This window comes from Rattus norvegicus, chromosome X, assembly GCF_021556685.1.
Source record: "Rattus norvegicus strain SHRSP/BbbUtx chromosome X, alternate assembly SHRSP_T2T, whole genome shotgun sequence".
Taxonomy (NCBI): Eukaryota; Metazoa; Chordata; class Mammalia; order Rodentia; family Muridae; genus Rattus; species Rattus norvegicus.
Window position 1 is genome coordinate 111,117,451 of NC_141554.1, and position 14,718 is coordinate 111,132,168.

General features: G+C 36.2%; 1 protein-coding gene across 4 annotated transcripts in view; it reads left to right on the top strand.

Moving 5' to 3' along the window:
* Nrk (Nik related kinase) overlaps positions 1-13,153 on the top strand; it is a 97,189-nt gene extending 84,036 nt beyond the window's left edge. For 2 of the 4 annotated variants that reach the window (XR_015646281.1, XM_087599836.1), the window contains exons 25-29: positions 1,258-1,400; positions 1,641-1,790; positions 4,560-4,695; positions 7,773-7,912; positions 9,758-10,429. Coding sequence is in view for 3 of the 4 variants with exons in the window: in XM_087599836.1 (XP_087455962.1) it covers positions 1,258-1,400; positions 1,641-1,790; positions 4,560-4,695; positions 7,773-7,912; positions 9,758-9,853 (665 nt within the window). In the remaining variant the exon portion in view is untranslated. Of the gene's footprint in view, positions 1-1,257; positions 1,401-1,640; positions 1,791-4,559; positions 4,696-7,772; positions 7,913-9,757 lie in introns of all 4 variants that reach the window. The other 2 variants (NM_001411591.1, NM_001191797.1) reach the window with 2 other exon arrangements.
* Positions 13,154-14,718: the final 1,565 nt, after the last annotated feature.

The window sequence follows — 14,718 nt, forward strand, 5'->3', positions numbered from 1 at the left end:
CCCCAACCCTTCCCCTTACAGGACATTCCCACCAGCTCCACACTCCCATTTCCTGTAGTCAACATGAAGATCTTCTCTTCTAGAGGCCCAAACACAGGCTTCAGGTGCCATCCCAATGACTTGAACAGAAAGTCTGTGTTCTCTCTTAGTGGGGGTGGGGGGATGGAGAGCAGAGGAAAGGTAAGAAGAGATGTGATGATGCTAAGGAAGCTACTTCAGAAGGAGGAAGACAAGAACTGTATTCCAACTATCATTACAACAATAGACGGGTGGGAGAAGGAAACGGGGGTCTATATTTCTTCTAATGTGATACAGGCTTCTCTATAGAACTATTCAGGGACATACTGGGTAGACCCACCAATGTTCTTGATATCTTGACGAAACTGAACTTGTATGGATCAGCTATGGAAACGAACCATCTAGTGGCCCAAACAAACTGCTGCTGGTTTTGTTCACTTCCATATACTGAGGGCTGTGGAGAAATTACATAGAGTGCTCCAGAATCCTATTTAAATAAGATAGATTTTTAGAAAACCCACATAGGTTTTTAACCTTGCCTATTGCAGGCATCAGAATCAGTGGGACCATTTTGTTAAACATTTAGATCTCAGACCCAACCCCAGGCTGAGTTAGTGGTCTGCAGTGGGGCCTGAGAGTCTGATTTTAACAAATGGTCTCAATGATACTGAACTACTTGGTCTACATACAAATGTCACAGAGCACTGATAGGAGCATATCCTGATCAAGGTATTCATGAAATGCATTTGTATGTTACATCAGGATCTGTCTGTTCTAATTTTTGGGCCTGAACATTGCATGTATACATTGATCATGGATATTGCGTGTGACTGCTCCTCGTATAGATACTAGACTACTAGATAGACAGTCTACCATGGCAGATATAGCATCCCTTATCTGATCTACCTAAATTGGGTCTTGGCTCAGCTGTCAACTTGGGGATATGGATTGATTCTTGGGTGTCTGCTGACTTGTCAGTGCTACCTAGTATGGAAGTGGAAGAGATAAGTACCAACTGCTCATTTAGCCTGTTCTGTCCAAGCCCTCACTCCGTCCTTAATGCCCACCGCACGACCATGTTATTGTGAATGCTATGATGCTCGGCCCTTTCCATCATCTGATCTCAGCAATGAATCCTGTTCGGCCTGTTGTTTCCTTGGACTATCAACATTAGGAGTCTTAGAGTATAGTCTGTCTATCAGAGGTTAATGTGTATGGCCTTTTTCATTCCTTACCAAGTATGCATTGATCAATCAGCAGACTCCGAAGGAGACTACATGTCCTATGAAGCCTATATACGAATATTGGCAAAAATACAGGCAGCTGATCCAGCGAACCGGTTTAAGAGACCAGATGAGCTCCTTCATTTCCTGAAGCTCAAGGCAAGAATTTAAGGACAGCTAATGAGAGAGCAAGACCATATTTGTTTCTGAGGGTCGTAAGAGTTTGATCATTGTAGGCTGTATGAAAACCCTAGGTTCAGACCCCAGGATCATAATCATTCAATCAAAGAAGCCATCTGACTTTTATAAACTTGTACATATTGCAAAAGAATAGGGAAAGTTCGCCTTAGTCAGAATGTCATTTTGGCCTATGGGCCATATTTGTTTTTTTGTTTTCAGGTGTTTCCAACTCATGATCTTAAGCCAGTGACAGTTGACCTGGCTGTTGGTTCTGAGAAAACACTGAAGATTTTCTTCAGCTCAGCTAATGGATACCACATCATCGATGCAGAATCTGAAGTTATGTCTGATGTGACCTTGCCAAGTAATGTAAGAGACTTCAGATCCTTAGAAGTTAATGTAAAACACTTTGATTTTTTCTGATTATCAAAGTTCTCAAAAGTTTTAAGGTACAACTTGTACTACAGAAGAGATCTAACATGGAACCTGAGTATGTCAGAAAACGTTGACACACAAGGAAAATTCACTAATTATTTTATACTTCTGATATCTAAATGTGGCCTGCAGACAGATTTTATTTGGCCATAATGACTTTGTAACCTTTAAAATCCAGACTTCTATTGATTAACCAGATCTGATAATCTCAGACCCACACCACCATCTGGCCACCATCAAGTGGAACTAATTGAGGTCTGCCTCCTTTTAATGGCATTGAATTCTACATTCACTATCCATTCATCTTTGTGCATTCATACTAATTGGTCCTAAGATGTTTTTCAGTTGACTTTAGTATTTCTATTCCCATAATATATGAATACATTTTGTTAAGAAATCAATAACACTATTACATAGTTATATGTGCTCCCCTCTTTATTGCATTAACTATAGATAATAGCAAATTAATTGAAAATTCATTTATTATATTCATTATATTCCAGAATTTCTGATGGAAAGATTTAGTATTTTTAAAGTAATGGCACCAAAATTTTTAACATGTAAATAAAGTCAAATCATGAATTGGTTGTACATAATTAATGTAAAGATCTTGACCATAACATCATAGTCCACCAAATGCATCATACAAAATATTGATGATGGAATTGATGGTTTTCCTGTTGAAATTTATATTTAAAAAGAATGCCTTTATTAGCAGTTTTTTGCTTCATTCTTTCTTGATATTTAGTTTGTTGAACATAAAAATTTCAGCAGGTTATCCTTATGTAAAATCCATGAGCAAAGTATGTGTGGACTTTAAATCACCCCATTTGTGTGATATTTTGAACTTTTTGGTAATATAATCTGTGTCTCTAAAGAATACAATTTTAAAGACTACAGAAACCAAGCATCAAAACATTAGTGAAGACATCTTTAAAGATGAAGCTACCAGTCATTAGCTAATGATCTGGTAGCTGCCTATATAGACAGTTTACTCTGTTTGCACTGCGAAAATATTGAATACAGCCTCAGCCAAACCCACCAAATAACTGTGCTATAACTGTCTTAGTCTTCAGTTAAATTGCCTCTAGAGCCTCCTCCCCCTTAGATTTATCAGAACAGATAACCTTTCCTCAGAAGCAATAAGGAATATTCAAAAGGTAGTTTAAGTTTACACTTACTGAAAACCAAACAGGCACGTCAGTGCACGCATTACCTGGAAGTATGGGAGAAATACAACCAGTGTCAGCTTTTTAGCAAATTTGAGGCCAGTCAGGATTCACTGGCTTGAAAAATAAAAGACACTTAGATCTAAATAATAACTAGGGAAAATATTTGCGTTAGAAACAGTTAATTAACTATAGAGCCTAGAATGAGAAAATATGTAACAAATCATTTTCTGACCTAATTAGGATACCTCGTAGATATGCAAACATATTTTTAGACAAATTCCCTAGTGTCTTGACCCACTAAAATAGAAAGGACTCTACTCTATAGGAGAGGAGGATGTCATCTGAAAGAGACTGTCCTAAAAATACTATTCTCTCAGAAGTGCTAGATTACAAAGACTCTGGTGGTGCCGAAGAGCTCCACGTGCTGAAAAGTATCCAGTTTCTTCAGAAATCATCTGAGAAAGCAAGGGAATTACCTCAGAGGCTGTCCGGATTTGCAGCAGGCCCGCTTTATTACAAACAGATTTTCTTGAGAAAACCGTATTTCTTGCATTTTCTTTCTTCTTTCTTATCTGTTTTCTGATTCCACTGCTCATGCAAGTACCCAGGGAACGCATTAAAATTGCGTTTCGCCTCTGGATTCCCATTTTAGTTTTGAGGATTGTTGTTGCTGAGACATGGCCTCAAGCACTTGGCCTGAGTACGCTGGCTTTGGCAAGTATAGTTTCTGACCTTCCCTCCCCCTCCCGCCGTAACTTGCTAATTTGGAGAAAGAGCAGAAGAACATATTTCTTCTATTTCTCGGAGAAATACCATCAATGTCATAATATCTGTGCTCTAAACAGATTTTGTCCCATTTATGAATCTGGAAGTTTACAAATGCTTAGTTTTCTCTTAATATTCCCTTATTCTGCAACAAATACTTCTGAACTCTATATTTAGCCTATTTTAGTATGTGACTTGCATGAAAAACATCTACATTTTATTGTAAAGGGGACAAATATAATAAAATAAGCCATGAACAATATTAGAGGTTGCCCCTTAAAATATTTAAGCTCTAGCTATTTGAGGTTTATTTTTATTTTCTTCCTGAATTTGCTGATGAGCAAGAATTATGTATACGATTTATCGCTTGGGTCATGCATTCATTATGAAAATATTGCTTAATTTCTGAAATAAATCTGAATTTCAGGATTGTATTATGGTTCCCATTAAAATACACAGTACTTTTGTGGCATTTCAAGAAATTTCTCTGCGTTAGAAATACATCTCTCCTTTTTTCCCCAAATGATTATCCTAAATAAAAAAAGAGAGACTATTAAAATTGATGGCTTTGAGCCATGAAGGAAACCGACTCTTTTAAAATGTTTAATTTATCTTATCAAGGTTACCTTGCCCCCTGCACTTTGAACATCTTCTGCTCTCCAATAAAGTAATAGTTGCTTCACTTAACATAATAGTGATAAAATGCTAGACACAAACAGATCTTTATGAAACATAATCTTAGTCACTGTAAATCATTATACCACAGAATGTCATCCTTTTACCTGATTCCTTGGGAGTTGGAGTGATGCTGTCCTTCAATGATGAAACTGCCCCTGAGGAAGCAAATGAACAGCTTCTCAAGAAGATCCTGGACGTGTGGAAAGACATACCGTCTTCTGCGGGTATGTACAGAATTTCTTTTGCTCTCAAACGATCCAGAGACGCTTTAACAGGATAAAAAATAAATATGTCCTAAATTGAGTTTCCTGGATTGTTTCTTTTCTTAAAGCACCGAGGGAAAATTTAAAGTCTTGTACATTTTTTAAAAAAAGTACTTCTATTTTGTCTGGTCACTTTATAGAATGGTGTTTGTGTGAAGTCATTTATCCCTGTAAGTTGCTACCCTGATGACAATATGAGTGTAACTCTACTTTTTCAGAGTACAACCATAAACAGTGCAGGACTGCTGGTCTTGGGAATTAGATCACTAATTTGAGATTCTTTTGTATATTCCTAAGATTTAGTGACAAGAGGACATAAAATATACAAATAGTTAAAATATTAAAGAGAGTAAAGGGTAGAATAAGATAAATGACCCCTCCCACCTCCTTCCCTCTCCCTTCCCCTCCCTCTCTCTCCTTCCCTGTGTCTCTGTCTCTCTGTCTCTCTGTTTCTTTCTCTGTTTCTCTCTCTGTCTCTGTCTCTCTCCCTCTGTGTGTGTGCCTCTCTCTCTCTCTCTATCTCTCTCTGTGTGTGTGTGTGTGTGTGTGTGTGTGTGTGTGTGTGTGTGTGTGTGTGTGTGTTTGCAGAGTCAGAGTGGGTTATAGAAAAGAGAGAGAGGAAAGAAAGGTTGTTTGTCCTGAGGGCAGAACCATCTCAAATGTCTGTGGGTAGAGATGACATCCACATTGTTTTAGTGACCAATTTGAAAGAACAACTTTCTTATGGGATGATAAGGTTTTATTACATTGTATCTTCAGAATCTTTCGATTATTTTTATGCATGGTCAATGTTAAGGATTGTCCTGAAAACCTGCTCTGATTTCTTTCACAGAGAATTCACAGAGGGTTTAAAACCATTACAAGTGACAAACACTTAATGCTTATAGTACAAATTGATGAATTTAGGGCAAAAGAACATAAATGGGAGGACTCATGTTATATCTTGTATATTGATACATCTGGGAACGGTATGTGAAGTAGGATCTAATGAGGCAATCTGCAAGGAGTCGCTTCCATCCCTCGAACCTTAGAAAGTATTTGAGTCACAGATGAAAATCAGGTAGCTAAGTTCAAAGGGCAAAGTAAGTAGAACCGTAATATTCAAGCTGCTAGATGATCATAGATGGAAAAGGGACCTTAAACGTTGTCTACAACATCTCTTGTCCTTAGGCAAGAAGAATTCTAACCTAGATCAAAAAGCTTGGTAGGATTTGAAAGACATGTATGCATTAAATAGCACATAGCACTACAAACACATGCTTTTTTGTTTAGCATATATCATATTGTAACACTGATATCAAGGAAATAATTCAATCTGTTTCCTTCTTCAACAACTTGCAGTTTACAAATAGCAAAAACCAGGTTTTCCTAGAGTAAAATTTACATGTCTTTAAACTTAATGTTTTCAGTAACAAGGACAATGTCTTATATTCCCAAATAAATGTGTCAGAGTTTAAGAATGGCAGATATATTTGCCAAAATTATCTACTTCGTTATTTCAGAATTCCATTTCAGAAAGCACAGTTTCATTTCAGTTAGTAGGGGCAGGTCTATGAGGACATATACACTGGGTTCTCAACTCAGTAGAGAGGCTGTTAGATTAGAAAGGTGTACTCTATGTGGCTATTGAGAAGAATAGTATTTTAATAAAGCAGTCATAGGATAAAAAAATTGAATTCATTGGCCTGTTACTATTAAGTCAGGTCACTGGTTCCTCATATTTTCTGTGGCCACTTCAATTCTAGCCTGACATTACACTACTGAAGTTATTTAAGAACTGCTATTTTTTCTTAGTCAAAATGTGACAGAAATTTAATTTCAATTTTGATATCAAATTCATGCAGGTGAGTAGATTGAATTGTAATAAAAAACAGGATCATAAATGCTTTGTCATTTTCTTTGACGTAAGCTACATTACTCACACTATGTATTTGCTATGTACTTTTCTAAGATTGTATGTAGTCTTCCATACGTTATTTTATGTAAATTTAATGTCCACATATAGCAGGTAAATTTGGTTTAAGCAAGAGTACCTGAGAGCATTTGATAGAAATTGGAGATTTCTTTTAAAAGACAACTATACTAATGCTGACGTTCCCTCTTTTAAAGTAAAGGAAAACAGAAAGTCAGATTAACAAATTCTTATTTCAAACCCAGTGCCATGTTTTGTATTTTCACTTCAGTTAAAATTCATGACATTTCAAATGTTACCATTTCTTTTATACATGGAAATTTTCTTCCCTGTAAATTTCATAAAGGATGAAAAATTGAAAGTTCAACATTTACTAGTATTGTTCCTTATGCTATAAAATACTTCACAGAATCAATGGAGTATATGGACTTTTCATAATGAGGGCTATGCTTTCATAAATGATAAGCCATGGGGAATTATAAAACATGTCTAAAAGGGCAAAAATGTAATGCATTTTTCCCAGAAGGAAAAACCCTTAAGTGTATAAAATTACCGTCAGTTCTGCTTACCGCAAAAAAAAAAAAAATAGATTTAATTTAATTAGGGTTACTAAAGTCATTATTTGAATAAGATATTATTTAACAGATTTACTTTGTTCAGGACTGAGAACTGAACTTTAATCCTTGCACACTACCGCTTAGCTAAATCCCTAATCCCTGTTTGAATTTGTTGAAAAGTCAGTTTTCCATGCTGTACTTCTATATTAGGAGCCTTCCATTTGTATCTGGTGTGATACGGTATCTCACCGACACCATGAAAAAATGTAAAGCCATGGATTGATCCAAGCAACTAAAACCAGGGTCATTCCCTCTCGGGTTTGTCTGTGTTCTTGACAGTGCATGGATACAAACGTGAAAGATCTAGACAGTCAATGTTCATCACTGCAGTACCTATAAACCAGCCCTAAGCAGCAAATGTCCAAAATGGTAGACTTCAAAATAAGATGGAGAACAGATGAGTTTAACTTAACCTAGAACTATGAGCTCCTTAATAGTTAACTTTAGGTATGTTTTTCCTATCACTGCTACAAAAAAATGTTCTTTTGCCATTTCCAATTGTATTGTAGCTTTTGAGTGTACACAGAGAATCACTGGATGGGACCAAAAGGCTGTTGAAGTGCGCTCTCTGCAGGCAACTATTCTTGAGAATGAGCTGAAGCGCCGCTCAATCAAGAAGCTGAGATTTCTGTGTTCTCGTGGGGACAAGGTATAGTTTACACCTTTCAGTAGAGTAAAAACAAACTAAGCATTGAAATTAGACTTCATACCTTCTCCTTTTGCTTGTACATATTTAGGATTGTTTTTAAAAAATTGGCACGCTATTAATAAAAACAATTTTTGTTTTTGCAATAGAAACATATTTGGTAAATAATGTAATTTCGTTTCGACAGAACCCATTTTCCAAGTACAAATCTAGTTATATCCTAATTAAACTTAGCTATCTCCTTTTGCATGGACTCTTTCCTTATTTTTGATCCATGGTCCTTTTCGTTTTCATGCCAAGAAATTTAAGCAAAAAGTATGAGAGCAAATCTGCCTTCTTAGAATGTTTTAAGTATTTTTATTTGGATTACCGTAATTTAGTCACACGTTTGAATTACCTTCTTTGTGATATTTCCATGCACACCATCCATGTGCACTACTCGGATCTGCAATCTTTTTCCCTGCCCCACTCCCAATATTATCCCTAATCTCTAGATTGATTTTTGTTTAGCTTTGATATATAAAAAGAAACCATTAACATTCCATTTTTAGCTTCCCTCAAGTTCTCTAGTTTTTGCTGAAAATGAATGATTTCATTAGTTTTATCCATTCATTTGTACGTTGCTGCCTAGCTTAACTCAAAAGTTATTGTGAATACTGTTGCTAGAACCATGGGTATATAAATATCTCTGGTAGGCTGGTAACCAATTCTGATGGGCAGATACTAAGATATGTGAGAATCAGATCAAATGGCAAGTTTATTAGCTTGGGGCTTTTGTTGTTTGTTTGAGGAACATTCATTCTTAGTATTTTCCCTAATGGCTAGAATAATTTACTCTCCCACCAACAATGTGTAAGAAGTCCTTTCCAGCCATCTCCTTGCCAGAATTTATTTGCTTGTTGAAAATCTTCCATCTTTAGCTTTCAGCATATTCTAACACTAAAAGAAAAAGGACTTGCATTTGTTGAACATATAATTATATGTTAGGCTATATGCCTGATATTTTGGAAGCTTGTTTCAGTTTATCCTCACAAGTAGGTATAATGATGACTGTTTTACAAGGAAAAACACTAAAATTGAAACTCAGAAATTTCTTGTGAAATTTGATCAGTGTTAAGTATCAAAATAGCTAGATGGGAAAGTTCATCACCTAAGTTAATATTTTAAGAAATAATACTGTGAAAAAATAACCTTGCATATAATTAAGAATCATTACTAAAGTTACATAGAATTCAAATTGATATCAGGGAAAATAGCAAAATTATCACATGTCAACAATAAGAAACTTCTAGAGATTAACACCATCTACTATAAATATATGTATGGCAGTTGGTAGCTGCTAAGGGAAGGAGTGGCCACTGGTGTCCTCCCATGATCCAGTGGATCGCCTCACACCTATGCACATATGGTCATTACTAAGTGGATCCAGCAGGTTATAAATTTTAAAAAGAAGACAGGAATCTAGGGAGAAACATGTTGGTGGGTCCATAGGTAATTGAAGGAGAAGTGACTAGGTGATCAAAATTCATTGTGTAGATGTATGGAAGGCTCCAAGAATAAATTTTAAAAGTGAAAACAAAGCAAAAATAATGAAGTATATAGATTACAATTATGTAGACTATGGTGAAAAGTTATTTCGAAATATGTAATTTAAATTACAAACTAACAAAATGAATGTTCCTTAAAATAAGGAAAATTTGCTCTAAACAAGATGGCTTAATATTTTAATGACATCAAATTATAGTTATAAACTGGAACTTAACACTTTTGTTTATTAAGTATCTAATTTAAATGGATTAGAAAGTCACTGATGATGCCTTTTTCTTGTTTTTTTTTTTCTTTTTAAAGCTGTTCTTTGCTTCTCTACTGAACAATGAGCACAGCCTGGTTTACTATGTGAGCATTGCAAAACTTGAAGCGCTCCAAAGAAGATATGCTGTTTAAAAGGTTCCAGTGATCGGTCACAACATCCATCCCAAACATACCATCTCATCTTAACAGTTGACTTTTATCATTAGAGAAAACTTTAACCAGAGGCTTTTAATGTAGCACAGAATAGTTTGATAAGAAATGCAGCTTTATACATAAAATTAACTATAGCAAGCTCTATGTACTCCAGTGGTGTACAATCTATTTTGCACAAACTTTGTAACTTTTGTTACTGTGAATTCAAACATTTCTCTTAGGACAGTTTGGACAGTATCTGTATTCAGATTTACAGCATGGAGTAAAGGAACCTGTTATAAATTACATCACCAGCAACTTTCAAAGGAATTGGCCCTAATTAAGCTTTTTCAAAACTAATATATATAATTTTTCTAAGCAAAGGTTAGATTAAAAGACAAAACAATGAATTTTACAACCCAGACTAAGGTTGAACAACTTATGTGCCCAAGGAAAATTACATTGATCAAAGGGAACATTCGACCCAATTCCTTTTCACAATAAATCCACAGTTGGAGACCAATTGCAATTTTTTTCAAGCCCCTTGTTAAACTTGTTTTCTCTACATAAGAAAAAGAGAAGAAAATCTCAGATGCTTGGTTCTGCCCTCCTAAAAGCCACAAATATGTGTAATATCTGTTTTGACTAACTACCGAACAATATATTTACTATCTTGAATACAGGACTGAACTCCAATGCACATGTACTGTAGAAATTTTTTTAATACATCAAAGTAGGCGTCAAATTTTGTCCCCCAAATTGACTGAGTTTTGAATTTTATTATTTAGCCAATACTGTGACCATCAGATAGCATTAAATGTTTTTAAATATTTAAATATATTTTAAATAATTAAACTATATAAAATGCCCTTCAAGTTATCAAGCAAAGCAATGCAACAAAAGAAAATGAATGTTGATGGATAATATATATTTTCACATTTTTATCACTATAAATTCAGAAATTAAGATAATTAGGGTGATAACCTCAAATTTAGAGGCATTTGTTCTAGATATGTAAATTATAAGAATTTTAGAAAAATATAACATCCCTTGTATATCAAAGTCTGCAAAAGTGAAGTAGAGAAATTCATGCCAGTCCACATCCAATTATTTTTATAGACGCCAAAAATAGGTGATACTTAGTCACCTATGGGAACTGCTACCTGATTTTTTCAAAGCGTGATTTATACCTATCCATCCTCAATGACATGGTTAGTTCTGGGGCAATGGAAAAAGCTACAGAACGTACCACAAAGTATACCTCAATAAGTCCTCTAGTTCTGTTTCTCAAATCTGAGGACGGTGCTAGTGGGATAATAATTTTTAAACTACCTGATTAACCAAAACCAAAAGCAGCTGACTGTGTGTGATTTCCTGATAGTGTATCATTTCCTGGTACCTTTGTGCTAGAAATGAAGATTTGGATTTTCCTAATGACTTCTATCAAGAGTGTAGTAACTCAGTGTTCAGATTATAGGAGAACCTGAGTCCACAAGTTAAATGTGATTTGCATTTCTGTTACTGTGACACACTAATGTGATCTTAAAACAGGCTTATCCTTGAGTGTTTACAATTCAAATTACTTTTTTTAAGTTCAGTAGTTATTTTAAATAAGCAAACGTTAATGTCAAATTAATACCTTAGAAGTAGTTTTCTTTTTTAAAAAAAACAAAGTTGTACACCAAAAGGCCATGAGGAACTTTGTGCAAGTACCTCATTGCTGAGGAAATGGAGCTTGCTATGTTGGAGGTTCAGAACTTTTTCTCATTTAAGTAGTACGTAGGAATAAACCTTTTAAGAATTTTGTTCTTTATAATATTTACTCAAAAATAAGCTTATAATAAGTTTTATCTTAAAATCATATGTTTAAGGCAGTAAGACACTAAACCAAAAATCTATTTGAGCAACTCAACTCAACTCCCATTGTTCTCTGTGGCATTCACTCCAGCAAGCATGGGAAATAGCAAAGAGAATCTACAACGTTGCCCCTAAGCAATTATACAGGAATGATTATCAATGTAGTGCTGGGCTTTCAAGGCTAAAGTGTTAGTGAAGAAACAGAACTTGGCACCTAGCAAGAAGAGAGATCCAAGCATTGGGTGCTCAAGTAGGAAAGATTGAAACATGTAAAGTAGTTCATTAGTCACAAAGGTCACTAATGGATAGTTTCAACTGAGGTGTAAATTTGTGTGGGATTTGTATAGCCTCTTGACAGGTGATAAAACAGAGTGGAACTATGCCCTTTCACCCTCGTTACACTTTGTAATAGAAGAAATGGCATATACCCTATACCTTGTAACAAGACCTGCAGGGCCCAGTGCATGGCACAGGTGTGGAGAGGCAGCCCAGAAAGCCAGTTTTAACTAGAACCATGGTTCAAAGTGTGAAGCCGTTGGCAGGTTGTGAGCAGCACTGGTGAGAGTTTGGTTTGATTTCATAGCAGTTTAGTTGTATTACCAAAGCACTGGTAATAAAATGTGTCATATGAGAAGTTTGAAAATGAGAATAGGGTTGGTAACCAAATTACTGAATGAATGAATGAATGAATGAATGAATGAATGAATGAATTCACACTAATTAAGAGCCTAAGAGCAAATAGCAAGAAGGGAAAGATCAGGCAAAGCTGTATTCCCCATTCACTGTCCCTTCATGGGATCTTCAGAATGCATCATATTTGGTGCTTTGTATATCACCATTTCTGAACTAAATTGATAGCTAAGTGATTTTTTTTCCAAGATTCATTTGAGATAGCTAGGTAATTAAAGCCCATGCCTTCTAGCTGTAAATTCCACCCCCAGAAATCACATACAAATTCTAATCAGTGATAGATACTTTGAATCTCTGTGCTTGTAGATCTCTGGAGCTTGCTGGCCAATGTAAAACCCTGTCTCCAAACAGGTGATAGATGGAACTCCTGAGGATGACACTGGTTGTTATCTTCTGCCGCCCCCCCCCCCGTTTCCCTCTCCTCTCCCTCCTTCCCATTCCTCCCTCCCTCCCTGTCCCACAGATACAAACACATTTACACACCCACAAAAAAACAAGTACACGCATGCACACACATGCAAAGATACATATGAAATCCACTCCATTCATCTGAGACAGTCTCTGTAAGATACAGAATAATGCCACACACTCCAAAGGGGATCTTTTAAGTACGTTTTGGATTGTTCCCAGACATGGTCCTGTTTGCATCACTTAAACTCAACTTGTATTGAATTACTCTGTGAAATGGAATGTTTGACCAGAAACTCTGTAATGAATCATTGTTTGGCTTCTTAAATAAAAATTTGCAGTTATCGATTGGTGTCATTATTGGGATATACAAGCACGATGCCCTGAAAGTTGGGTTCACTTGAGAAATAATAATTTCTTTAAATTAGGTAAGGATGTAACAATTAGGGGATGCTAGAGGGCTTCTGTGTTAAGGGTTCTGGCCAAGGAGAGGTGTATTTATCTAATAAGAACTCTTTCTGTAGGCAGAGGGGTATATGTCAGGAAACTGCTTGTCATTCAAGCATCAGAGCACTGGTAAAAAGTGCTAATAAAATCAGCACTGGGGTAAGGGGTGACACGTGGATCCCGGGAGCTTGATGGCCAGCCAGTATAGCCAAATCAGGGATTCTGATTCAGTACAATAAAAAATAAGGTGGCAAGCAACTGAGGAAGACACCCAATGTCAACCTACATCCTCCAAATGAACATGAACCCATACAGGAAACATGCACATACACATACACTGTCCCACCAAATAGCTCTTTGAGGCTACACTTGTGAAATTAGAAACTAATAGCATTTCTTCTAGATACTTGGGACATACAGGCATAGAATCGCATAGGATAGAGGGAGACACATTTTGGAACGCTATGGTGGCATAGAGTCATGTGGTATGGGGAAACTCAAGCAAGTTTCAATACTACCTTAACTATCATGCCAACCCAGCATCTGCATGTCTGCTGGAGAGAGAAAAGTAGGAACCTTATCCAAAGAGAAGAGTACACATTTCAAGTTTATTAGTGATCAAAAAAAAAAAAAAGGATTTCGTAAAAGCCAATAGTAGCATACAGAAAAGAGTGTAAACATGGCATTTCCATATGTCATGTATATTCATATTCATTCATAAACTCATCAGCGTAATTCAAATAGTAGTTCGAGAGGAAATAAACTGGACCTATATGGATGTATGTTTAGAAACTAGTCAGTACTGTGGGCAAACAGAAAGCCACATTTGGACCTGTTTCCCAGCTTTACTACTTCGTATGCTGAAACGCCTCATTTGGGACTTACCTCGGGAAAGATGTTCAGTAAATGCGTGAAGTAAAGTACAACTAGGGACTTCAGCAGTGGGAAGCTGAGAGTATCCTGCACGCTTTCATTATTTTCAACCATTTGAAATTCACTTATTTGTTGTTTCATCAAAGTTTCATCTCTGTCCCTATGATTGCTAGGCCATGGCACGTTATGGTTAAATTTAAAAAATCCTCGCAAACCTAAAATTTAAAGATAGGTCAAAATAATAATCTCATTACTGTTTACCTCAGAAAAGAGGACAAACCCGGCAACCTTTACATAGTTCAAGGCTCATACATAGGTAATTTCAAAGTTTTCTTACTCACATCAAGCGTCACACAATAAGACATTTTCTTGCTGGTTTATACAAACATTGGTTTTATTTTTTTTTTTTTATTAACTTGAGTATTTCTTATATACATTTCGAGTGTTATTCCCTTTCCCGGTTTCCGGGCAAACATCCCCCTCCCCCCTCCCCTTCCTTATGGGTGTTCCCCTCCCAACCCTCCCACCATTGCCGCCCTCCCCCCATAGACTAGTTCACTGGGGGTTCAGTCTTAGCAGGACCCAGGGCT